The sequence below is a fragment of the Lepus europaeus genome, chromosome 8, assembly GCF_033115175.1.
Source record: "Lepus europaeus isolate LE1 chromosome 8, mLepTim1.pri, whole genome shotgun sequence".
Classification (NCBI taxonomy): domain Eukaryota; kingdom Metazoa; phylum Chordata; class Mammalia; order Lagomorpha; family Leporidae; genus Lepus; species Lepus europaeus.
In genome coordinates this window covers 89515664-89543389 of record NC_084834.1, presented here as the reverse complement: position 1 = coordinate 89543389, position 27726 = coordinate 89515664, and the positions used below count along the sequence as shown (strand labels likewise).

Sequence of the window (27726 nt, the reverse complement as noted above, 5' to 3'; positions counted from 1 at the left end):
TGAGGTGTTAACTAATGAATGGATGAGTAAGAACTCAGCCCCATATTTATATATGTACAAAATATATATCCCACTTCTCAACCAGATCATACATGTTTTGAGCACATGGTTTATATTTCTTTGTTCTTTGTGCTGTGCAGTAGAATGACTTGCAGTGAATAGAAGTCCTTAGAAGGCTTGTTTGTTGATGAACTTTTATGTGTAAACAATTATAAAGCATTTTGAGCAATATAAGTATCAAAAAGCTGAGGGAAAGCTCAAGAGGAAGTAATCCTTTTGGAGTGAGAGAACTTGGGAAGCCTTAGTCCTTTTAGGGCCCCAAATTCTACAAGTATGGAGTTACCGGCTATCATAAAAATGTTTTGCCACTAGTAGGAGGTGACTGGTAGGAGTAGTTTCTCTACTTTATACTGCAGGACAGAATAGAAGAATGTGTTAAGAATGTGTTCCTAGCCACCTCCATGTGTTGCTCTTGCTGCTATTGTTTTAATTGTTTTTATTGCCACGCAGGTTATTGGTTGAATTCCCAGCAACAGGCGGTGTGGTTCCATCCTGGCAGTTTCAGCCTGTAAAACTGATCCGCTACGTCACCACTTTTGATTTCTTCCTGGCAGCCTGTGAGATCATCTTTTGTTTCTTTATCCTTTACTATGTGGTGGAAGAGATACTGGAGATTCGCATTCACAAGCTACACTATTTCAGGAGTTTCTGGAATTGTCTGGATGTTGTGATCATTGTGGTAGGTTTGAGGGCAACTCCAAATTCCCCTCTCTGTTCTAAACACATGTGAATGACAGACTCTGATCGCTGCAGCCCTGTGTGTCTTGATATTCCCAAAAGAGAATCTCAGCCTTCCCCTCAGTAGATCAGCTATGTTGTGTTACTAATTATTTTTTCACTTTGCCTGAATAATCTTTCGGGACATAGAAGTGGAGCAGCATTTCCTGTAAGTTTGCAGCCACATTCATATTGAGAAGAACTCAATAATTCATGTTTGGCTTTGGCATGCTGTGTGAGGTAAAGAGGAGAAAACAATGTTTTATCTTGTTTATTTTGCTCTTTTGCTAATACTATTTTTTCTTCAACTACTAGTAAAGATTAATTTATGTTTTTCTGCACTTGTGTGAAGTTGTGGCAAGAAGAAACATCCTAAAAATACCTTGAGTGGCAGAAAAAACTTCCTGCAGCTTGAAATTTTCTGTGAATAATTCAGAGTACAAAATTGGAGTTGTGTCTGTGTAGGTTTTCAGTATGAGGTACAGGAAATCATCTGGCAGAGTCCTGAGATAGTTAAGACTGCAGCACCTGGTAGATGCGGTGCCTATCCTGGACGCTATTATAGCTCCGGTTTTCCACTCATCTTATTCATTAATTAATTAAGCATCATTTCAGTCACTTCTGGAGGCCTCCATATAAACATGAATTTGTACAAACCTTTCTCCCTTTAGCAATGGCTACTCACCTTTGGCCAAGCCCTGCTGTACATTTAAGCATATAACACCACACTCAATTTTTATGTGCTTTAAAGTGCTGTGTGACATTGCTGGATCATGTGTTATTCTATGTGAATCCTTCCCACTATCCTATGAGACACGATCTTTCAAAAATCTCAACAATGACACCTTATCCTATTAGCATTCTGTCTTTCCTTAGCCTTCTTCATGAAAAGAAAAAATTCTTCTTGTCTCTCTGTCCCTAAAAATCAGTTTGTGTTTTGTGAAGCATTGGCTTCAAGTCTTTGTCCAATCATTTCCTACTAGAATTAACAAAATATAGAAAGTAAGATGTTCATGTGTGAGTGAAAGAACACATAAGTGGTTAAAAAGAACTACCAGTACACTTCTTGTGTGGCAATAACAATGCTACCACTGATAACAATAGTAATAGCTAACACTTTAGAAGCTATTATGTGTTAGTCACAGTCCCAAGTGCTTTGCATATACAGAAGCCCATGTAAGAAGACATTGACCTTCTTAACCATTCTGCCACTGCCTCTCAAACCATGTACATGTGTTCTCCAGAAAGAGCTTCTACTCAGAGAAGTACCTGTGGAACCCATCAGACCCTGGCGCTTTCAGACTTGCCATTCAACACAATGGCTGTGTGGCATCACATCAAGGCAGCTCCTTGATTTTCAAATGTTTAAGGAGCAGAGTTACAAAGTAATTTCAGTATGTAAAGAGGTAGGAGAGGCAATAACATTGGACATAGTTTTTCAGAATATTTCTGTACTTAGTGATGGCAAAGTACAGTTTATGTAATTGAACATTAATCCAGAACATAATTTGATTTGGAACTCTGATGGATATAAACTCTGCTTTTTTGCTTATGTGATTCACTTATATTGAATTCATTAAGAATAATGATAAAAATATGAGTGTGATATTATGCTAAAGATATACATATAGCATAATATATCTATTATGCTATAGATATACATAAGATTTTAAAGTGTATAAAAATAAGTACTAATAAAATTATAAAACATTCTAGAGGTTTTAATGCCTTCTTCCCACACCCTGGTGAACTACCTGACACCCCATTGGAGACCACAGGGAAACTAGCCGATGATGTCATGAAAATTGAAGATAGTTTATTTGGCTCATCAGCCACAGCATTTTGCAAGCATTTCTTTGAAAACTTGCTTCACTGTGCTCATTGTTTTGTTTTAACTCTTAGTACTGACAGGACAACAATCGGACAGTGTATTTTTATCAAGAACAAGGAAGGGCTCCTGGAGTCCCACTTCTGTGAAAGGTTTTCTGACCAAGGAGAAGGACGGGCTCACCTACTCACCCCCAAAGCCGGTCCTGTGCCCCAGGGGCCCTTTAAACCTATAAGAGCCGAGGCATTTGTCTCATCTGGCCTACATTTGCTTCCTTCCACCTGAAACCTGAAAAGAAACTACATTCCAAATGTAAATGTTTCATCTTTAAATCCTTTGAGGTTCTGTCCAATATATTCCATCAATCAGTTTTTTGTCCTCAGCCACAGTCTTTCAAAACTAGTGGAATTAATAGAAGGACACTCTCAGCAAGTCTAAACTTAAATAATGCTGTTGATCGCCAACTTCCATAGGATGGAAATGACTCAGCCGTTCATTCAGTGAATGTTTTCTGAGCATCTGCAATGAACTTGGCTCTGATCTAGGTTTTGGGAATATAGGAATGCATGAAGTAACCAAAATTCTTGCCCTAAAAAGCTTATGTCTTGTACAGAGAGAGAGTTCTGTTGTAGCTAGGGGTGAGAATCTCAAAGAAAAATCAGGATTCAACAGCTTGAATGCTCACAACATCTCTTTCCTCTTCTCTTTTCTCTCCTTTTCTGTTTGGAGGAAGATTCTCAGGGAAATGTAGTGAACTTGTATTAATGCTGTTCCAAATGTTCCATATTTGTATAAACATTTGTCCTGTGCAGAGTGAAAACAACTGGACGAGATAACAAATTGTACCTATGAGAGTTGGGCAAAGGTTGTTACTGAAGTCACTTAATCAGGCTGGCGTCTTCAGCCCCCTCAGCTAAATCTATGTAGAAAAACATTTTTTGTGTAGCCCAGAGAGTCACAGAAATTATCCCAGCATAGAAATACAGTATGGCCTCTGGAATTCCTTCACAGGAAAGGCAGATGGTAAGGTTATCATTTTAGCTGTGATTCCCAGCCACACAGGTCATTTCTGTGGCAGTCGCCTGGGGTGCAGGTCTGGCCTGCAGTCTTTGGCCGTCATCCAAGGGCAGAGAGACGCAGTAGGCTGCAAAGGTCAGAGCACCTGTTACAGGCCACCCTCTGCAGATTCCCATCTCACTTGGGAGCAAGGTTATGATTAACCGCCAGACTGTCTACACATGTCCCTTAATTCAGTGACAGTCGGCTAAAGGGACTGGTGTGCCCTTGGATGTGGTTGCATAGCCCAGGACCAAAGAAATGTGAGAAGTTGTGTGGTCGTGAGTTAGGGGACATGTATTACTCAGTTGGTGCATTTATCTGATCTTCACTAGAGTATAAGTTTCCTTTTGTTTTAATTCAGTTATTTTTATTGTATTCACAGAGTTATACCATCATCAACATAATCTAATTTCATAATATTTTTGTTACCTCCCCCCAAGAGAAACTTTCCAACATTAGCAGCCATTCCCAATCGCCCTCTTCTCCCAGCCCTGGGAATCACTGACCTACTTTCTGTCTTGGGATTTGCCTGCTCTGGACATTTCAGATAAATGAAAGCATGCGCTAGGTGACATTTTCTGTCTGTCTTCTTTCACTTAGCATCATGCTTTCAGGGTTCATCCAAACCGGGATCTGAATCAGTGTTTCTTTTGATGACCAAATTATACTCCATTGTACAAATAGACTATTTTTTGTTCATTCATTCATTCATTCATCAGTTGACAGGCATTTGGACTGTTCCCACTTCTTGATCATTAGGAATAAAGCAGTTTCCTTTTTGTTGGTTATATACCTAGGAGTGGAATCACCGAGTCACATGTTAGCTCCATGTTGAACCTTTGGAAGAACTCCAAACTGTTTTTCAAAATAGCTGCACCATTTTCCACTCCCATCAGCAAAACACAAGGAGTCCAGTTTCTCCTCATCTTCAACACTGACTGTTTTCCATTGATTTGGTCATAGCCATCAAAGTAGATATGAAGTGGCATCTCATCACGGTTTCTATTTGCATTTCCCTAATGACCAATGAAGTTAAACATTTTTCATCTGCGAATGGGTCATTTGCATGTATATTTTTATTTTTTAAAGATTTATTTTATTTATTTGCAAGAGTGACAGAGAGAGGGAGAGAGAGAGAGAGAGAGTCAGAGTCCATCCACTGGTTACAAGTTTCTTGAAGGCAGGCTTTGTCCAGATTGCTCCTGTTTATCCCTCCTAGGCCCCCCCCACACACACACACACAGAGTACTGTGTCCCATAGACATCTACAGAGGAGTTGTAGGGCAGAAGAAAACATAAATGGCTGTAAATCAGAGAATGAACAGAAACTAGAAAAAAAAAGTTTACTTTTAAAAACCGTGAACAAAGATGGAAAAAAGATGAGGTCAAGAAAGCTAAAGAGTGGACAATGATTTTAAATAAGGGTGGCAGAAAAAACTGCTTGAGTTTAAGTGTGTTACAGCATCATCCCTTGTGAACATGGATGTGGGTGTGTGTACATGTATGTTTATGCACACACATGCATGCATTCATTGGATTTGCTAACAAAGCAGGGGACATGTTCTTTTACTGAGTGAGTAGTTTTTGTGAATGCCATTGGATAAGTGAGTTTTAGAATTCATGGTGAACAAAATAAAGTAGTGGTTTTAAAGTAAATTCCATATTGCTGAAACACTGTATTCAAACAGAGATCTTTTCTTTTCCAGCTATCGGTGGTAGCTATAGGAATTAACATATACAGAACATCCAATGTGGAGGCCCTGCTGCAGTTTCTGGAGGATCAAAATACTTTCCCCAACTTTGAGCATCTGGCATACTGGGAAATACAGTTCAACAACATAGCTGCCGCCGTAGTGTTTTTTTGTCTGGATTAAGGTAACTTACAGATGTCATGTTCTGGATTTGTTATTTTTTTTCTCTCTCTCTTTGTATTACCATGAGTCACATAAAACATTGTAAGACTTGAATTTGCTTTTGTAGCAAATGTGTGACAGCTGAGCCTAGAGTCCCAGGCTACTCTGAAACAGTGGCAGGTGCCACTGTCACCTGATAGGGGGTGACCAGATGAAGGAAAGGGAGCTAGAGAGAAGGGGCGGGATCTCCTGGAGGAGAGGAAGAGATGCTGTGCTTGCTAGAAAGATGCCTCTTTCCAGGTGAGACTGAGGGAAGCTTTACCTAGGACTGAGGTTGGGACAGACTTCTCTGGGTAGTCTCTTACTCATTTCCTTCTTTTCCCAGGACATGTTGTTTGTATCCATGTGTGTGAAAGGCTGGGACATTCGTACACAATGAGCCTCAATTCTGGAGGTGCAGGACTATAGTAATTCTGGGGCAGCTGACAGCCGCTCAGCCTATTCTATGATTATGCCATTCAGACAGTAGCTGCCAGCCACTTGCAATAATTGAAATTTAAGATTACATTCAATTAAAACTTTAGTTGCCCAATCCCACCAGCCATATTTTAAGTGTTCAGTGTCCATGTAGCTAGTGACTAATGTATTAGACAATGGAACTATAGAATATTTCCATCAGCACAGAAAGTTCTTTGGAGCAGCACTCTTCTAGAAAGTGCTTTCCTGACTTATTATTTGCTTCTTGAAGGCCTGAGGTTTCTGAAAGGGCCTAGACCTTATCCTGTGCCTCTCATGTTGTTTATCCAGCGAGGTGCTTATTCAAGAGATGCTATCACTAAACACATCAAGCCTTCAGCATATAAAGTAATAACAATCAAAATCTCAAATGAATAGGACTTCTGATAAGTCATGTTGTTACAACCACCCTCAAATTTTTTTTCATTGTGGCCAGAGACAATTTATAAAAAAAAAAAAACTAGATGGGGATGGTTTTGTCACATAGCAGGTTAGGCTGCCGCCTGCATAGCCAGCACCCCATATTGGCACCTGTTTGAGTCCTAGCTGCTGTGCTTCTGATTCAGCTCCTTGCTAATGCCCCTGGAAAGGCAGCAGATGGTGACCCAAGTGCTTAGGACACTGCACCCACATGGGAGACCTGGTTGGGACTGCTGGTTTCAGCCTGGCAAAGTCCTGGCTGTTGCAGCCACTTTAACAGTGAGCTAACAGATGGAAAATCTGTTATCTCCTTCTCCCTCTGTAACTCTGCCTTTCAAATACATAAGTCTTAAAAAAAAAAAAAAAAACTCTAGAAATTTTCATTAGGTAAAAGTATAGAAATCCTCCAACATGTGACTCAGGCTGTTGTGTTTAGTGTTTTGCTTGGAGGTATCTTGCCCCAGAAACTTTGCAATTAAGTCCTTTGAGGCAGGGATTGTGACTTGACTTCTAAGATCCCCATGTGCTCTTCCACCAGGATGTTTACCTAGAGCTGTGTCACATGTGACAGAATTCCATTGCTTTCCAGAGCTAAAGAAAAGTGCACTGTATGTGTAGACTACATTTTGTGAATTGCTCACATGCTGATGTCCTTCCTGTCTTTCACAGCTCTTCAAATTCATCAATTTTAACAGGACCATGAGCCAGTTCTCCACGACCATGTCTCGGTGTGCCAAAGACCTCTTCGGTTTTGCTATTATATTCTTCATTATTTTCTTGGCATATGCTCAGTTAGCTTACCTTGTCTTTGGCACTCAGGTTGATGACTTCAGCACTTTTCAGGAGTGTATGTAAGTATCTATGGAATTAAGAAGAAAAACTTGGTCACAGACGTCAATGCTTTCTTTTTTTTTAACTTTTATTTAATGAATATAAATTTCCAAAGTACAGCTTATGGATTACAATGGCTTCTCCCCCCCCATAATTTCCCTCCCACTCACAACCCTCCCCTCTCCCGCTCCCTCTGCACTAACATCAAGATTCATTTTCAATTCTCTTTATATACAGAAGATCAATTTAGTATATATTAAGTAAAGATTTCAACAGTTTGCACCCACACAGAAACACAAAGTGAAACATACTGTTTGAGTACTAGTTATAGCATTAAATCACATTGTATAGCACATTAAGGACAGAGATCCCACATGAGGAGCAAGTGCACAGTGACTCCTGTTGTTGACCCAACAAATTGACACTCTATGGCGCCAGTAACCACCCTAGGCGCCCGTCATGAGTTGCCAAGTCTATGGAAGCCTTCCGAGTTCGCCGACTCTGATCATATTTAGACAAGGTCATAGTCAAAGTGGAAGTTCTCTCCTCCCTTCAGAGAAAGGCACCTCCCTCTTTTTTTTTTTTTTTTTTTTTTTTTTAGGGAAAGTGTTTATTGGGGAATACCCAACAGACCGGAAAGCTGATTCCAGCTAAGACTGGGAGAAAAGTCACTCATCTTTTGTAGGTAGAGGGGTTTGTCTGTAGAGAAATTTTGAACAATTATACAGCATTAAGTGGGGAAGAGGACCATCAGTACACACAGGTTGGGAGTAGAGCCATTGGTGGTAGAGTAGAGGTTATGATTATGAAGGAATGAGGCCCAAGTGCACTAGACAGGGTCTAGAACAAAGGACAGAGTCATTAATAGAGGAGCTAAGAAAGGTGCTGTCTAAGCTACAATTAAGTTTTCTGATTTAGAGGCAAATAGAACCTGACAGAAGGGGCTTGATAATAATCTGGTGGGCTTTAGGCCTTGCAAGTTAAGAGGCCCAGACCCATCTATCTCTTCACATGGGGTACATCCTAAGGGAGGTGTGAACCTCCTGGGGTAAGGCACCCTGTTGACTTTCATTACTTAGTTGGCCTGGGAGGAGAGCTGGCCAGGTAAAGGCAGGTGGCATCTCTAACAAGACATTTACAGTTCTGCCTGCAATGTTGCTGACCCTACTTGGCCGTCCTCTCAGCTGCAGTAGTCACTTTGGAAGCTGGGCTGAGTTAAGGGCTTTTCAGCTTAGAGCCAATAAGATCTGTGGCTCTGACCTGGGCATCCTTCGACTCCAGGGCAGGTTCATTTCCAGTGATCCAACTCTTGGCAGAGCTGCCAGGGCTCTTCACAAGCTGACTTCTGCTGAAGCCCAGGCTTACCACATTGAAAGCCACTGCAGTGGACTGGCCTGTTGGGTCTCCTTGAGGGCAGATCACTGTACAGATCAGCCATTAATAGGCCTGCCACCCATTGCTTCTTTTGCCTAGCTTTCTTTTCCTCCTGGTTTGTGTTAAAGCAGACCAGAGGATGCAAGTCAAGGGAGTGCCCAAGTACCATATCTAATCTTCGGTGGCCTAAACTACAAGTCTATAGTCACAGGCATGTTCTGTAGTAGTTTTTCTAAGGTAGACAATGCCCATGAGGAAAATTATATTCTCACTTTAAAACTTTCTTTCCCTTTGGTCTGAAAGGGAGGTTTTTTCTACTTACTGTTTACTTCGCTGATGGCAAAGTAAATCTAGCTATGAAATTATAATTTAAGCTCTTATTTTGGCTATGCTATTACAGAAAAATGTTAGCCATCTCTTTTATAAGGTCTAAAGATTAAATTGTGCATCCTACAGATTCCTTCATAATAGAATTAGTTTCCTACCTTGAAGAGAATAGAGAAATGAAAGAACAAGTTGGGCTTAGAATAGAGAAATGAGGGAACAAGTCCTAGATTGCTTGCTGACAATAGCAATATCACATGAAACTTAGCAAACAGTTTCAACCATTAGATAACAACTTAAGAAAACATTTACCAGAAGATCCAATGCCTTCTATAAATTTTAAGAATCATGTATTTGAAAACACCTCTTAAATATCTAACATGGTGGCCGGTGCCATGGCTCAACAGGCTAATCCCCCGCCTTGTGGCGCCGGCACTCCAAGTTCTAGTCCTGGTCGGGGCACCGGATTCTGTCCCGGTTGCCCTCTTCCAGGCCAGCTCTCTGCTATGGCCCGGGAGTGCAGTAGAGGATGGCCCAAGTGCTTGGGCTCTGCACCCACTGGGAGACCAGGATAAGCACCTGGCTCCTGCCTTCAGATCAGTGCGGTGCGCCAGCTGCAGCACGCCAGCCACGGCGGCCATTGGAGGGTGAACCAATGGCAAAAGGAAGACCTTTCTCTCTGTCTCTCTCTTTCACTGTCCACTCTGCCTGTCAAAAAAAAAAAATCTAACATGGTGTAGTTTGTTTAACCATTAGACTTAAGCACAAACATATAAAATGTTTTTAGTTTCTTTCTACCAACAAGCTTAAAACATATAATACAGAGATTCAGGTCCCACGAATTAAAATGTATCTTTGATTAATCTTAGCAGCTTAAATTTATGGGCAATCTTATCTATAAGCCAATTAAAATAAAACTCTTAATAAAATTTTCCCATGTGGACATACAATATGTACACACATATAGCCTAACATAATAGATCAATATAGCAATTTTAATAATAGCTTTTAAAGTCTTTAAACTCTTTCTGTAAATTGCCAATGATTTCAATTGCTTTTTGTTTTTAGTAACCTCAGTTAACCATACTTTCTCTCAGTTGGTACTGTTAATACATTATTGGCTTCATCTGTTTACAGAGCCATCCCAAAGTACTTAATACAATAGAAGTGGCTGGAAAAAGTCCATAGGAACCTATAGCAGGACAGCTAAACACAGAACCAACAATGCTTTAGTTTTATGAGCAGCAAATCATATATAACTGTGGATGACAAAAGACTTTAAGTTGCCATGTTTAAAATTATAAACTCATCAACCAACAAGAGGCACTTGCTTACTTCACAGTATTTTTGAAAGCACCTGTAGGATTATACAAGTAGTTAACCCTTTAGGCCTCTGGGGCTTTCTCATTAAGATAACTATCATGTCTAGTAACACAATTAGGATAACATTTTAAATAAGGTAACACAAATTTTAGCCTGAGCTTTTTTCATTTATGCTGGCATGGCATATCTTTTTCCAGCCTTTCACTTTCAGTCTGTATGCATCTTTGTTGGAAAGATGTGTTTCTTGTAAGCAGCAAATAGATGGGTTTTGTTCCTTAACCCAGTCAGCCAATCTGTGTCTTTTAACTGGACAGTTCAGGCCATTAATGTTCAATGTGACTATTGATAAGGAGTAACTTTGCCCTCCCATTTACCAAAGATATTTTCTAATATATACTTTGAATTCCCTGTGATCTTTTGCTGTGAGGTTTCCTTCCTTTACCTTCTTTCATATTGATGACCGTGTTTCTGTGTTTCTCTGTGTAACACATCTTTAAGCATCTTTTGCAGGAATGGACGAGTGGCGACAAATTCTTTCAATTTCTGTTTGCTGTGAAAGGTTTTATTTCACCTTCATTCACAAATGAGAGCTTTGCAGGATATAATATTCTGGGCTGGCAGTTTTTCTGTCTTAGTACCTGGGCTATGTCTCGCCATTCCCTTCTAGCTTGTAGGGTTTCTGATGAGAAGTCTGCTGTGAGTCTAATTGGAGATCCTCTGAGAGTAATCTGACGTTTCTCTCTTGCACATTTTAGAATATTTTCTTTTTGTTTCACTGTGGTGAGTTTGATTACTATGTGTCATTGTGAGGATCTCTTTTGGTCATGTTTACTAGGGGTTCTATGAGCTTCCTGTACTAGGATGTCTCTGTCCTTCTCCAAACCCGGGAAGTTCTCTGCTAGTATCTCACTAAAAAGGCCTTCTAATCCTTTCTCTCTCTCCATGTCTTCAGGAACTCCTAGAACCCGAATGTTGGGTTTTTTAATAGTATCCTGTAGATTCCCAACAATATTTTTTAGATTTCTAATTTCCTCTTCTTTTCTTTGGTTTGACTATATACTTTCCTGTGCTCTGTCTTATAAGTCTGATATTCTCTCTTCTGTTTCACTAACTCTGTTTTTAAGGCTCTCTAATGTGTTTTTCATTTAATCTATTGAGTTCTTCATTTCATTTTGATTTTTCTTCACTATCACACTTTCCTGTTCTACTAGTTTCTGCGTTTCATTTTGATTCCTCCTTAAGATTTCATTTTCTCAAAGGAGATTTTCTATCCTGTCCAGTAAGGAATTCCGTAGCTCAAGCATTTGTTTTTGAACACTTCTAATTGTTCTTATCATAAACTTTTTGAAATCCGTATCTTGCATTTCTTCCATCTCATCATCTTCATAATCTTGGCTTGGGGTGCCTTGTGCATTTGGGGGTGTCATAGTGTCATCCTTGTTCTTGTTTTCTCAGTTTTTGCGTTTGTTGCTTGGCATTGTGGAGATATTCTTTGGATTCTCCTTCCCTCACTTTGGTGTTTTTTCTTGTTATATTATGACTGTATTAAGTGGACTGTCTGCTTTTGATGGAGCCTTAGAGGCTTGAAATGGGTGTGTCCTGAGAGTTCTGTTTGGTTCCTCAGGGTTAAGGTGTGCCAAAGGTGATGCTCCCAGGTTAGGCGTGGTAAATCTCTCTTCCGTTCTTTCTTTTTTTGATTCAAAAGGGAAGTAATTCCACATAGCTGAGCGGAATTGGAGGTAGTTAGCAGGCGAATGATATACCCACAGGAGCCAGAGATCGGAAGCTCTTTCCCAAGGACTATACAGGGAATCTGTGGTGCCCTCAGTGTGGGTTCCAATTCTCCTGCAGACTCCCACTGGGTTGCCAAGGTTACCGAATTGTAGCCTCTCTGGAGAGTACTCATGTGAATACTGTGAGTTCTCTCCCCCACCGTCTCTTTTTTCAGTCATAGTTCATTAGCACCACACATTCACTAGGTCCTAATCAGTTATTTCACCCCCCCCCCCAGTCAGGTTTTTCTATTGGCTGAGGGCAGGTGCAGTCCTGACTCAGGTCACCCCGCTTATGACGTATGTCCAAAACGGCGCCTGCTCTTTGTCTTGCTCGCCTTTGGGAGGTGAGCGGAGAGAGAGAAACTCGTGTCTGTATTGGTTACTTTTTTTTTCCTCTCTCTTCTAGTTAGCCAGGTGAACTTTCCCCCACAGGGTTTCAAGCCTTGTTCCCTCTAGTCTCCTCTTTCTGCTTGCCTGCCGGTGTCTCAGGCTATTGAGGTTTGGCTCACCTCACGTTCTAGCGCTGGTGTGTTGATTCTGCTGCTGGAGTCCCGAATTGTGGGCTCCCACACTCTCCACGCAGATCCACTGTGAATCACTAGTTCCGGAAGAGTTTCCTCTGCTGTTTCTTCTTCTACTCTTCCTTGAACCTGCAGTATCTTCACTTTTATTAAACTGTCTCTTCCCAGACTATCAGTGTGCTCCCTTCCTATTCTGCCATCTTGCCGCTCTCACTGCTTTCTTAAGGATAAAGAAATCTTCAGGGTTGCTATTGAACACCAAGAATTTAAAAGTAGTTATTGACAATAGAAATGAATTACCTTTTCCAGAAACATTGACCCACCAGTCCAAAGACATACATTTAGAAATGCTGATGCTTAAGACAGCAGTCCCAGCGTCATAAGATACAGAACATCCATACCCAACCAACAGTATTACAAAGGCCATGGTCATCTTATTGCCAGATGCAGATGGTAGCTTTGGAAAAACCATTTGCCTATACTTTCATTCCCATTGAATATCATTGCATACATTTTGAACTTCAGCTTATTTCCTAAGCGGGGAAAAAAGATATTTCTAATTCCAGGAGAAACTCAGACCACTACTGGAATTTTCAGTCTTTTTCCAAAGTTGCCAAATATAAAATTCAAAACAAAACAGAACGGAAAAATAGCCAGTCTCAGATTTCCATGCAACTGAGAAAGGAGTTAGGAAAGGAGAAGATCATGGAAATGAAAACTGATAGAACTTTGGCACAGGGGTCCCTAGTTAATGCTGTTTGGTGCAAATGAGGAATGGAAATGATTTTACTGACAAAGGCCCAAGACTAGGAACATTCAGCCACTTGAATCCCACTCCAGGTACATGTAAGAATATTGGGTCTTTGAACACATGTGATATTGTTCCTCTTAAGTTTTTTTTTTTTCTTTAAAGATTTTAACTTAAGACCTTTGTGAAGATTTCAGGTTATCATCTCTTCTCAAGATTAGGAAGTTTTTCAGCAAGTTGCTTTATACGTCATTTAATGATTATCATATTTTCTTTTTAACCAAATGGAAATAACATACATAATAGGAAAACATATTAAGATTCTTTCAGAAGGCTCCAATAGATGGTTTATATAGCAATAGTTCTCTGGAGGGGTTGGCCGTTCTGTTATTTGGCAGCTATCTAACAGCTAAAAAGTTCCAAAAATGTGAAATCTTCTTTAAGAAGAGTTACATCAGCTGCAGGACATTCTTAGTTTTTGTGTTGTGTTTTGTTTTGTTTTATAGCTTTACTCAGTTCCGTATCATTTTGGGTGATATCAACTTTGCAGAGATTGAGGAAGCTAATCGAGTTTGGGGACCACTTTATTTCACTACCTTTGTGTTCTTTATGTTCTTCATTCTTTTGGTATATACATTTTTGTTCATAGTGAGGGGACTTAACCGTTCCATGTTCATAAATCACCTTTTCTGTTTTCTCTCACATCCTACTCCATATATTTTAAATAAAGACCCAAGAAGTAGAAAAAAATGGATGTGAGAAAACTTGTTTTATTTTACATTTTGTTGCTAAGCAGTGTTAAAAGTCTTGGGCCGGCACCGTGGCTCAACAGGCTAATCCTCCGCATTGCGGCGCCAGCACACCGGGTTCTAGTCCCGGTCGGGGCGCCGGATTCTGTCCTGGTTGCCCCTCTTCCAGGCCAGCTCTCTGCTGTGGCCAGGGAGTGCAGTGGAGGATGGCTCAAGTCCTTGTGCCTTGCACCCCATGGGAGACCAGGAGAAGCACCTGGCTCCTGCCATCGGATCAGCGCGGTGCGCCGGCCACAGCGCGCTGGCCACAGCGGCCATTGGAGGGTAAACCAATGGCAAAAGGAAGACCTTCCTTTCTGTCTCTCTCTCTCACTGTCCACTCTGCCTGTCAAAAATAAAAAAAAAAAAGTCTTTTCAGTGGGCTTTCTTTTTGCCATATATGTATACAATGCAAAAACAAAAAATAGGTCAAGTACAAATTTATAGTTACCCGAAATAGTGCTTTTCTCAAAAGTCAGATATGCTCACATGCTTTTCTCCTTCAGCACACGTGTCAGCATTTTCATTTGTTGCTAGCATGACTCGGCAGTTTTCTGCTTCTTCTTTTCTCTTTAGAAAACAGGAACTAACAAAGTCAGCTGAGGTCCAGGATGTCCAGAGTAGTGTTTAAGTGGATACTTTACATGTCAAAGTGAATTTTCTAACTTAGGCATAGTTCACACGTCGAGAGACTGCCTACATAGAATACTCAAATATTAACTCTACAAACCTAACTGAATGGAAGTTGCTTTAAAAATTATTTTATAAAAATTATTTTACTCTCAATTTGGTAAAAATTAACATCTTTTGCTCTAAGTGATCTGAGTTTTTTTAAAGATGTTTGTTCTTTGTCTTAACATTCATATGTTCATCTGGACACTCAGGTGGTATTAAATTAAGTCAGCTTAACTTAGGCGGTGATTTTCATTTATACACTCACATTTACAACTTTCTTCATGTGAACTGTCATCTGAAGAAAATAACAAAATTGTTTCCATTTTCAATAAATTCTCCAATGATCATTTGTAATAGGTGAAGTAAATAATCACATTTTCATTTATCCAGTGTCATATTACCAAAGTCAGTCCAGGTATTTTTGGTTGATGTAAAGTGTTTACTGATTATTACCTATCCTTTAATGAAAAAGTGAAAAGGTCATGAATAGCACACGTGTCCATTTGAGTCTTGCTGTGTGCAAGTATCATGGCTACTCTTTTTTTTTTTTTTTTTTTTTTTGACAGGCAGAGTGGACAGTGAGAGAGAGACAGAGAGAAAGGTCTTCCCTTTTGCCGTTGGTTCACCCTCCAATGGCCGCCACGGTAGGCGCGCTGCGGCTGGCACACCGCGTTGATCCGATGGCAGGAGCCAAGTGCTTCTCCTGGTCTCCCATGGGGTGCAGGGAACAAGGACTTGGGCCATCCTCCACTGCACTCCCTGGCCACAGCAGAGAGCTGGCCTGGAAGAGGGGCAGCCGGGACAGAACCGGCGCCCCGACCGGGACTAGAACCCGGTGTGCCGGCGCCGCAAGGCGGAGGATTAGCCTAGTGAGCCGCGGCGCCGGCCCTGGCTACTCTTTTTTATAGATTGATTTTATTTTTTTAAAAGGCAGAGTTACAGAGAGAGGAAGAGAGAGGTCTTCTGTCCACGGGTTCACTCCCCAAATGGCCACAACAGCCAGGGCTGGGCCAGACGGAAGCCAGGAGCCAGAAGTTTCCTCTGGGCCTCCCATGTGGGTGCCAGGGCCCAGGCCATCCACCATTGCTTTCCCAGGCAGGGAAAGCAGGGAGCTGGATAGGAAGGAGCTGCCAGGACTTGAACCAGTGTATCGTGGCTGTTTTTTAAATTTAAGCCTCTCACACTTGAAGAAGAAAATTGGAAAATAAAAGCAAACCTTTGTTCCTCACTAACATGGGTAGGAGTTTGGATTCCCAAGCATCCATATCTCTACCAAGAAAACCAAAACCAGGAATTTAGAGTTCTGCAGCTTGACCCTTCGGCTGATCTCAGGACACCTGGTTTTCATAGTATATCTGTGTGTCAAGTAAGGGTTATAACTTGGCCATGTGAAATACTCAAATTCAAAAGAAGCCGTTGGTGGGAGTGGTTCAATTGAGCCTGGAAGCTCCCTCCCCTTCTCCCCCCATCAGGGAAGGACCTCCCACTGTAAATGGCCATCTGCATTAAGTGACCCCTGTGAGACAGGAAGCAGGGAGGGGCGGGTGCACTTCCTCTCCTCATCCCCTCAGGAGTCTTTCTTAGCTGGTATCTATTTTTCAGCACCTCCTCAGGGGACCCACGCCTTAATCCAATTTTAGGAAGACATTTGCAGGCATTAGTTCACAGTCATTTGGAAACAAAAATACAAGAGATGCCTGGGCTGGAAGGAAGAATGTGGAAGATGTTACTCCACCCTGCCCTGATAAATATCCACCCCTGGAATTGAATTTTTATCCAGGAACTCATATGTGTTCTATATTTTCTTCTCACTTATACTATACAATCTTATAATCTTATAATTCCATAGAATCTGCTAGATAGGAAGTCAGAAATGAGTTATGTGTGTGTGTGACAAAGGCCTAAGGAGTTGACATCTAGGTCCAGCATCTGAATCTCAAAGTCATCCTGATAACCTTCCAGGTGCAGCCCAGCATCTGTACTTCAAACATCCTGCCCCTTCTACCCAATAACCATCCTTCCTCTAAGGCTCTCCTAAGGCAGGTGAAGGGTGATGCCAGCCAGGCTTCCCCCTGTCTGAGAACTTCAGGGGGAAAACTCAGATAGGAATTTTTCGTATTTACATCCAAAAAGTCCTTTGTTCCAGGAGGAGAAGATGGGGGGAGGCAAGACCCATCCCCTTAAAAACCCCTGGCCTCAACCAGACTGGGTACTCAGCCCTCTGCCTCTCTTCTGAGCCACCCGCCTGGCCTGGCCAGGTATATTCTCTCCACTAAACCATGTAACCTCGCTCTCCCCGAGTCTGAGCAACTGGGCACTCTCTCTCAGGTCCTGTCTGGAGAGGTGCCCATCCATTCTTACGGATGTCCCTACCCTAATAAACCTTGCTATTTTGCTTTCCACTTACTCTCTGTCTTACGCCTGAATTCTTTCTTACTCAAAGACAAGAACCTTTGTTTTCTGCGGTAACAAATCTTACATTCTTCCTTTACGGAGAGACATTTAGTAGCCTATTAAAATAAGAGTCCTTATTTGTTCATTCATCAGTTATGTAATATATGCTGAGCCACCATATTTCAGTTCCCATGAAGATCCTTTTGGAAGATCTCTCATATGCATAGATCTCAAAATTTATTTGCACCAAAATAAACTCACCATTTAATTCCATTTGTATGACCTTGGGAAGTTTCCTTGTATAGTATACACATAGTCCAGCATTTGTTGTAGAGTTCTGTGCTGTGAGGCGGTGTGTTGAATACTGAGGATACCATGGTAAGGAAAGCAGAGGCCCTGACCTGATGATGCTTCCATGGACTTGTGGGGAAAGCAGACATAGTCAAATACACCACAACGTAGTTACAAACCTCAGTTATGTGCCGCAAGGGAAAAAAAGGAAGCACATGTGAAAGACAGGCCTGAAGATCTATTGGAGTGCAATGCTTTGAGAAGGCCTGTTAGAAACACAGATCATTGCCACTGGGGGAGGGGAAAGTATAGAAAATAGACTAAGCTTTCCTGGGCAATAATATAATAAGTTACATAGCCCTTACCCTGCCTTGGGGCTTCTCCTAAGCACTTTCTATACATTATCCCATTGACCCTCAAAACAGATCTCTAAGGGATCTACAGTTTTGCTATTTTACAAATGCAGCAACACATACATCAATCTTTCATACGAGGCTTAGAAAAATTAAACAAGGTAGTCTCAGCCCAAGTTTGCTTGCTTCCAAACTCTACATGTTTTCTACAGAGCTTGTCTTTCCTGTCTTCCAGCCAAGCCTAATGACCTGACATTTGCAGAGGTCTTTTTAGCTCTTCAATATATGTTCTATACATCTCAGATACGGTTGTAAAACAGAATTTGAATAAGCATAGACTTATGATTGTCTGTGTTCACTTTTGAAATGCAAAGAATTGTTTTAGATCTTTATACCCATAGTAAATTATGCAAAACTTTTTATTCATAGAAAACATAGAGGAGTAAATAATAAAATAATCCTGCTATCCATATGTAAATACATTAGTACTTTGTCGCATTACATTCTTGTCTGATTTTGCAATATATATCACAACACCTGGTTTTGTAAGTCAGAATATATATTATGTTTTCCCTGTGGTATGACTTAATGGGAAAAACATAAACTTGTTGGTAGAAAGAAACTAAAAACATTTTATATGGTTGTGCTTAAGTTTACTGGTTAAACAAACTACACCATGTCAGATATTTAAGAGGTGTTTTCAAATACATGATTCTTAAAATTTATAGAAGGCATTGGACCTTCTGGTAAATGTTTTCTTAAGTTGTTATCTAATGGTTGAAACTGTTTGCTAAGTATTCATGTAATATTGCTATTGTCAGCAAGTGATCTAAGACCTGCTCCCTCATTTCTCTATTCTAAGCCCAACTTGTTCTTTCATTTCTCTATTCTCTTCAAGGTAGGAAACTAATTCTATTATGAAGGAATCTGTAGGACGCACAATTTGATCTTTAGACCTTATAAAAGAGATGGCTAACATTTTTCTGCAATAGCATAGCCAAAATAAGAACTTAAATAATAATCTCACAGCTAGATTCACTTCGCCATCAGCCAAGTATACAGTAAGTAGAAAAAACCTCCCTTTCAGACCAAAGGGAAAGAAAGTTTTAAAGTGAGAATATAATTTTCCTCATGGGCATTGTCTACCTTAGAAAAACTACTACAGAACATGCCTGTGACTATAGACTTGTAGTTCAGGCCACCGAAGATTAGAGATGGGACTTGGGCACTCCCTTGACTTGCATCCTCTGGTCTGCTTTAACACAAACCAGGAGGAAAAGAAAGCTAGGCATCAGAAGCAATGGGTGGCAGGCCTATTAATGGCTGATCTGTACAGTGATCTGCCCTCAAGGAGACCCAACAGGCCAGTCCACTGCAGTGGCTTTCAATGTGGTAAGTCTGGGCTTCAGCAGAAGTCAGCTTGTGAAGAGCCCTGGCAGCTCTGCCAAGAGTTGGATCACTGGAAATGGACCTGCCCTGGAGTCAAAGGATGCCCAGGTCAGAGCCACAGATCTTATTGGCTCTAAACTGAAAAGCCCTTCACTCAGCCCAACTTCCAAAGTGACCACTGCAGCTGAGGGGATGGTCAAGTAGGGTCAGCAACATTGCAGGCAGAACTGTAAATTTCTTGTTAGAGATGCCACCTGCCTTTACCTGGCCAGCTCTCATCCCAGGCCAACCAAGTAATGAAAGTCAACAGAGTGCCTTCCCCTAGGAGGTTCACACCTCCCTTAGGATATACCCCAAGTGAAGAGATAGATAGGTCTGGGCCTCTTAACTTACAAGGCCTAAAGCCCACCAGATTATTATCAAGCCCCTTCTGTTAGGTTCTATTTGCCTCTAAATCAGAAAACTTAATTGTAGCTTAGACAGCACCTTTCTTAGCTCCTCTATTAATGACTCTGTCCTTTGTTCTAGACCCTGTCTAGCGCACTTGGGCCTCATTCCTTCATAATCATAACCTCTACTCTACCACCAATGGCTCTACTCCCAACCTGTGTGTACTGATGGTCCTCTTCCCCACTTAATGCTGTATAATTGTTCAAATCTGGTAAAGGCCACTCTTAGGATCATTGGTTACTATGCTCACCCTGTCTTTTATGACCTTTTCTAAATATGATCAGAGTTGGCAAACTTGGAAGGCTTCCATAGCCTTGGCAACTCATGACGAGAGCCTAGGGTCGTTACTGGCACCATAAACTAGAGTGTCAATTTGTTGTGTCAACAACAGGAGCCACTGTGCACTTGCTCCTCATGTGGGATCTCTGTGCTTAATGTGCTGTACATTTTGATGTAATACTATAACTAGTACTCAGACAGTATGTTTCACTTTGTGTTTCTATGTGGGTGCAAACTGTTGAAATCTTTATACTAAATTGATCTTCTGTATATAAAGAGAATTGAAAATGAATCTTGATGTGAATGGAAGGGGAGAGGGATCGGGAGAGGGGAGGATTGCGGGTGGGAGGGAAGTTGTGGGAGGGGGAAGCCATTGTAATCCATGAGCCGTACACTGGAAATTTATATTCATTAAATAAAAGTTAAAAAAAAATGGGAAAAACAACTTTTCAAGAAATGTAGTAGCAAAGCTATTAGCTTGTAATTTCAAAAAGCACTCAGATTGGGGGAAAAAGATAAATAAAAAGGTATGTGTTGATGTTTGTAAAATGTATTTTGATTTCTTCCTTTAATCTCTACCTTCCTTTGACTTACAAACAGAATATGTTTTTGGCCATCATCAATGATACTTACTCTGAAGTGAAATCTGACTTAGCTCAGCAGAAAGCTGAAATGGAACTGTCCGATCTTATCAGAAAGGTAAGAAAAACGTATGTTCTCAGAATTGTTACCCATGTGACATGAGCATTATTTCAAGATGTCAAAAGTAGTATTTCCAAATCAACATTGAACCACTCAAATTGATTAAAGTAAAAAGATTGCTTTGTTTCAGGAATAATTTAAGTGTTCTGTGTCTTGGAGGCTTGGTAAGTGTACTGCCAGCTTGGACTTGGATTCTGGGAGTCCTCACATACCCTGGAATGAAATTCTCAGTGATCTTTTTGACTCCTAGAAGCTACTGGGCTGTTGATTTTACCTCCGTGCTTTGTTGACACCTCCGTGTAGTTGGCTCCCACTTGGAAATGCAAAGTTTAAAATAAACTGGAGAGGAAGATTGTATAAGTAGTTCCCACCTCCGCTATGTCAGTTACAACTTCAAAAAGAAAAGAGAGGCTTCAGCAGAAATGCTTGGTGTTTGACCTTTTGCCCTCAACCTTCCAGGGTGGTTTTTAAAAATATTCAAAGGAAAAATGCATTGTTTCAGGCCATCGCCTGAGGGCCTGAGAACTTTCCTTGGGTACCTTCTCAGGACCTGCTTAAGTTGGACAGGAGGGCAGGACTGGGAAAGTTATGCATATTCTTCTTCTCATGGTGACTTCTTTGTTTGGTTTAAGGTATAAAACTTAACACAACAACAAGTAATTACATTTAAAGTGTGCGGCTTGTTCTCTAATGTTGTTTGCTGAGATAGACTGGGTCCTTCACTGTAGTGTTTGTCTTTGGCTCAAGCCATGTTGCCCATGGATTTTATTCATCAGAAAACTTCAGCTTCTCAAAGCAAAGGCAGCTGGATGGGACCAAAGAGTCATGTTATCCTGAATTCCACGTAACAGTGATGACATCATAGCAGCTCCCCACAGTGCATTATAAGCCCTTCTCACTTTGTACCGTTCTTTACCAGGGTGCAGTTAAGTAACACCAGGCCCTTAACACAGAGTTCGGTTCCATTATCAGTATACACTAATTGTGAGTACTGAGTACTGAACTGCACTGCCAGCTGTTGGGGCCACAGATCGTTACCTAGGTAACTGACACGCGTGACGCTCAGAGACCAATCATGACTTGAGTTTCAGTCTGTTGCTGATTAGTCACTGAACATCTACTCTTGGGTTCACATACAAAGCACATGTTGTTGTTTCCTTGACTCCCTGTAATAAATCTGTGTGACATTTTGCAAAACAGTACATGATTAAAAAAAGAGAGAGAGAGTAGGCAGCCAGCAAGGATGAAAGAACAAGAAAGAAATGACAAATTATGACACTGGAAACAGCGTACTGGATTAATTGAAGGAGTAGTTGGCCATGGAAATATCAACACTGCTGCCATTTGAGAGATGCAGCTCTGCAGCTGGGAAGACGTAGTGAAAGCAAATTGATCAACATAGATGAGGAAAGTCGTTATAAAGGAAAGAGTGGAGATGTCTTGAAGGAAGTGCCACCTGTAAAAACTTCACAGTGGAGGAACTCTTTTATGAGAGCTCTTTTGTGAAATTAACAGTGCAAAAAAATATATTGGAAGTGGACCCTTTATAAAGGAGTTTGACAAGTGATGCGCATAAAAGGCCTCCCAGTCCGTATCCTAAGGTCTGCAGTGTGGTACGGCATGAGAACAGAAAAGCAAGCACTGGAGTCCTCTCCTTCCCGGTGTTCCTAATGTTGTAAATGTCAGTGTATTGCATACTAGCTCTAGGTTTAAATTCCTCTCTGCCTTTGTAGCTGACACAAAGGCAGTGGTTAATGTTTTGACAAAGTTCTAAAGGTCACAGAGCAATCATAATCTTCCCCAGGTGACTCAGACAGCCCTGCACTAGGCCAGCTTGAGGGGTGTGTTCACAGTCCTGCACCAGCACGCAACACCCTGTCTGCCTGATAAATCCTCATCCGCATTTCACTGGGAATTTTTTTTTTAACATACTTAGCATATATCAGGACATTTCTGACTATAACACAATATTAGAAATATGTAATTAGGGGCCAGCATTGTGGATTAGTGGGTAGGGCTGCCACCTGCAATGCCGGCATCCTATGGGCACCAATTCATTTCCTAGCTGCTCTCCTTCTGTTTAGCTCCCTGCTGGTAGCCTTGGAAAGCACTGGAAAATGGCCCAAGTTCTTGGGTCCCTGCTACCCATGTGGGGAGACCTGGAAGAAGCTCCTGGTTCCTGGCTTCAGCCTGATCCAGCCCTGGCTGTTGCCGTCATCTTGGAAGTGAACCAGCGGATACAAGATCTCTCTGTCTTTCCCTCTCTCTCTGTCACTTTGATTTTCAAATAAATATATCTTTTTAAAATATTAAAATTGAAATATATAAAAATAATCCATGACTCAGGTTTTGTAGTATTTTTCTAACTTTTACTTAATAAATATAAATTTCCAAAGTACAACTTTTGTATTACAGCGGCTTTATCCTCCCATAACCTCCCTCCCACCCACAACCATCCCATCTCCCATTCCCTCTCCCATCCCATTCACATCAAGATTCATTTTCAATTATCTTTATATACAGAAGATCAATTTAGTATATACTAAGTAAAGATTTCAGCAGTTTGCACCCACACAGAAACACAAAGTGTAAAGTACTGTTTGAGTACTAGTTATAGCAATAATTCACATAGTAAAACACATTAAGGACAGAGATCCTACATGGGGAGTAAGTGCACAGTGACTCCTGTTGTTGATTTAACAATTGACACTCTTCTTTATGATATCAGTAATCACCCGAGGCTCCTGTCATGAATTGCCTCTTGAGTTTGCCAACTCCGATCATATTTAGACAAGGCCATAGTCAAAGTGGAAGGTGTCTCCTCCCTTCAGAGAAAGGTACCTCCTTCTTTGATGGCCTGTTCTTTCCACTGGGATCTCACTCACAGAGATCTTTCATTTTGGTGTTCCTTCCTTTTTTGTTTTTGTTTTGCCAGAGTGTCTTGGCTTTCCATGCCTGAAATACTCTCATGGACTTTTTAGTCAGATCTGAAAGCCTTAAGGGCTGATTCTGAGGCCAGAGTGCTGTTTAGGACATCTGCCATTCTGGTTTCATTGTATTTTTAAGAACTGTTGGACATAACAAAATACTCTGGAGCAGCTATGAACTATGTCACATGAACATCTATAAGAAAGAGACCTTAGTTCTAGGCCGGTGCCGTGGCTTAACAGGCTAATCCTCCGCCTTGTGGCCCCGGCACACCGGGTTCTAGTCCCGGTTGGGGCGCAGGATTCTATCCCAGTTGCCCCTCTTCCAGGCCAGCTCTCTGCTATGGCCCGGGAAGGCAGCAGAGGATGGCCCAAGTGCTTGGGCCCTGCACCCGCATGGGAGACCAGGAGAAGCACCAGGCTCCTGGCTTCGGATCAGTGTGATGCGCCGGCCACGGCGAACATTGGAGGGTGACCCAACGGCAAAAAGGAAGACCTTTCTCTGTCTCTCTCTCTCACTATCCACTCTGTCAAAAAAAAAAAAAAAAAAAGAGAGAGTCCTTAGTTCTTGATGTATTGAAAGACCCTGACTCTTTCCATATAACTCACCTGCAAGAGTTTTATGGAAAACTAAGGATCTAACTCAGCAAATGTGTGCATTATAAGCAAAACTTTATTTCCGAATTTATAAAGCATTGTAAAACTGAAGTTTTGGGTTTATGCTGTCTTAAGGTAATTCTCAAATATTCTCGATCCTATATTGCAGAACTAGAGTTTAGAATCCAAATGAAGCTCAAGTCATTAAAAAGGAAGTTCTCATGCTGAAAATTCATCTATCAGCAGTATCAGCCCAAATGGGAGTTAGTAGCAGTTGTCTTCATTAGGAGACAGGCTCACCAAATTTATGAGGACATATCTATTTCTCAGTGAAAAAAAGAAAAACCTTATCTTTCAAGTGTTAAGGAACATGACCTTTCGAGAGTTAATGGGACAAGCAAGACAGAACAAAGTGGTCATGAGTAATCCTCACTTGGAGAACCCGTAGAACAGAATCCTGTGGTTAATGCTGTATTTTTACATGCACAAATGGCCCACTTAATTGGTAAAATATGTCAGTCAAATTCCCAGGGAATAAACAGCCTCCTGTGGGTTAGCTTCCATACAAATGAACCACATTGGGTTTCTTTAATAGTTAATCCTAACTAGTTCCTTTCTATTTTTCTTTCTTCTGAATATGCTACACAAAATTCTTTATTATTCGGTACTGAGGTTTGCATTCCAGGGATACTGAGTGTACGTGTTTATGAGTGTGTACCATGTTGTTACATGTAAACAAACTTCAATTTGAAGTGCAGCTCTATGTGGTATCCATGTGTATCGACCATGTGCCATATGTCAATTATGGTCACTAGAAAGTCTTTCTGATACTATTATACTGGTTTTCATTTCACTTGTAAACTTTGGCAGAATTCTTTGTTTTTACCATGAAGAATTCCCTCCTCACCCCTTCCCTGTCACCTCTCCTTCTGTGTTGATATAATTATGAAGATGTTACATATGCAAGTCTTTTGCAACAGGAAATAAGGAATTTCATAAATGTGTAATACGGGGCACTTTACTTCCTAATAAACACTTGACCAAACACAGATGTAAGAGCCGTCTGTTTCCTAAGTACAAGCTGTCGGGTAATGTGCCTTTTATCATGACACAGATAGTAAAGGCTCAGACTTTGAAAAACACAGCTTCCCTCTCCATGTCCAAAACCGTAGTTGACACGTTTCCATGTTATACCGAATACTCATGTCAAACAAGGCAGGGGTGGGGAATATCCGGCCCACAGGCCATATGAGCCCCGCAAAATCATTCGGTCTGGCCCTGCCAAGGCAACCACAGGAGGACTCGAAATTCACTAAGTCTATAGCACTAAGTCTATTCACTAAGTCTATATGCTTTTTAAATTGATTGTTTTATATGGCCCACAAATGAGGTTATAAATATCCACGTGGCCCTTCACAGAAGAGTTTCCTTACCCCTGCCTTCAACACAGGGCTCTCACTCATGATGTCGTGTTTTTTAGTTCCCTCATCAAACCCCAAGACAAGGAATGCACGGCATGGTTTATCTGGGAGGCGTAGGCAGTGGAGGTAGTGGAGTGGGGGAAGACAGGGAAGGAAAGGTGTCACGGAAGGGTCTGTCAGCAGGCTGGCTCCCACTGCAGGGCGCTGTGGTGAAACTCAGTGCAGAACACGCGGTTCAGACTCACTCCACCTGAGGGCTAGGGCTTGGAAGGGGAGCCTGCTCCGGGAGGATGGTTGTGATTTCCCAGCACTTCATAAGAGCAGCCCTGCTGGCCCCAGAGCAAGCCCACAGAGAGCTGCGGAGCTGGTGGCTGAAGTGCTGTAGCACACAGGATATGGGCAAGGGGCCCACGGTAACCATTACGTACAACCACGGGGCTCATCTCCAGGGAATTCTGCTCCCTTAGAGTACAATGCAAATGGTGCCCTTGGAGAGTTGTACCACATGACTTTCCCTTTGCAGTCCCTCCATAAACAGGGAAAGTCTACAGAAGAGGGCAAATAACACTAGGCTAAGGTTCTGGTCCTTACTGTATGCCCAGTAGCTATATGGCTGTGCCAAGACACTTGATTTATGAGTCCACTTTGTCTGAAGACTCTGTCCTCATTGTAAACTGTAATCATCTCCCTCATGGGATTCTGTTGGCAAAACACCACACTACAGCTGGATTTTCTGTTACAAATGGAAGGAGGTAGAATGGTACCTAGCAGTTACTTGCTCAACAAAAAAGTGTGTTCAGTCAGCAAAAAGGAAATGATTTGAAAGACAAATAAAGGGTACAGATTTTTTTTTTGTCAGGCAGAGTGGATAGTGAGAGAGAGGAGAGAGAGAGAGAGAAAGGTCTTCCTTTTTGCCGTTGGTTCACCCTCCAATGGCAGCTGCGGCCGGCGCATCTCGCTGATGCTTCTCCCGGTCTCCCATGCGGGTGCAGGGCTCAAGGACTTGGGCCATCCTCCACTGCACTCCCTGGCCATAGCAGAGAGCTGGCTTGGAAGAGGGGCAAACAGGACAGAATCCGGCACCCTGACCAGGACTAGAACCCGGTGTGCCGGTGCCGCAAGGCGGAGGATTGGCCTGTTGAGCCACGGCACCGGCCAAGGGTACAGATATTGCCATATGATTAACCCAATATGTATTTTAGAGTCTCCTATAAGTTAATATGCACATGTTTATATATTTTTTAACTGGGATGTTATGCATGATAATAAGCCATAGTAACACCAATTGGAGTTTTGCACTCCATTTTTGACTCGCTCGCTCTCTCAGAAAGATGCTGATCAGTTGCCAGCCTAATTGGCACAATCATAAGGTTTAAGTGTTATTACAGGGGCCAGTGCTGTGGCGCAGCACGTTAAAGCCCTGGCCTGAAGCACCGGCATCCCATATGGGCGCCAGTTCTAGACCCGGCTGCTCCTCTTCTGATCCAGCTCTCTGCTATGGCCTGGGAGAGCAGTACAAGATGGCCCAGGTCCTTGGGCCCCTGCACCCACACAGGAGACCAGGAAGAAGCTCCTGGCTCCTGGCTTCTGATCGGCACAGCTCTGGCCATTGCGGCCAAATGGGGAGTGAACCAGCGAATGGAAGACCTCTCTCTCTCTCTGTCTCTACTTCTCTCTCTCACTCTGTCTTTCAAATAAAATAAATCTTCGTTATTACAAGCCTTCCTGATAAGGCTAATAAAATGAACAGGACATGTAATACCAACTCCTAAAACATATATAACCGAATGTTAGGTGTTTCTGTTTTTTAATTTCTTTGAGAAGAGAGAGGTAAGACAGGAAGACAGAGGGAAGACCATCCAGCGGTTCGCTCCCTAAATGTCTGCAGTGAAGTATTTTACAAGCTTCTACCCTGGCTCCCTATTGATTTTTCAATGTATGAATTTGTTGTTCTGTGAAAAATCATGCTAGCAACTTCTGACCAGATCACCTGTCTGTCCTGGTTGGAGTCCCATGTGTCAGTTGCCTAATAAACTCTTTCATTCTGTGGAGCTTCCTTCTTCATTTGTTGGTCTCAGGATCCCTTCTCAGTTCACGGTTACATTACAAAG

At 41.7% G+C, this 27726-nt stretch overlaps 1 protein-coding gene across 2 annotated transcripts; it reads left to right on the top strand.

Annotated features, from left to right (window-relative positions):
• Positions 1-513: 513 nt before the first annotated feature.
• LOC133765622 (polycystin-2-like) lies at positions 514-20871 on the top strand. Of its 2 annotated transcripts, none has more exons than XM_062199166.1 (6): positions 514-739; positions 5371-5539; positions 7123-7304; positions 13856-13976; positions 20569-20667; positions 20830-20871. In XM_062199166.1, the coding sequence occupies exons 3-6, from the start codon at positions 7153-7155 to the stop codon at positions 20836-20838; spliced, it is 381 nt and encodes a 126-aa protein (XP_062055150.1). In that variant the 5' UTR covers positions 514-739; positions 5371-5539; positions 7123-7152; the 3' UTR covers positions 20839-20871. The 2 variants fall into 2 exon arrangements, with proteins under 2 accessions (XP_062055150.1, XP_062055151.1); XM_062199167.1 differs by lacking the exon at positions 20830-20871 and adding an exon at positions 20801-20827.
• Positions 20872-27726: the final 6855 nt, after the last annotated feature.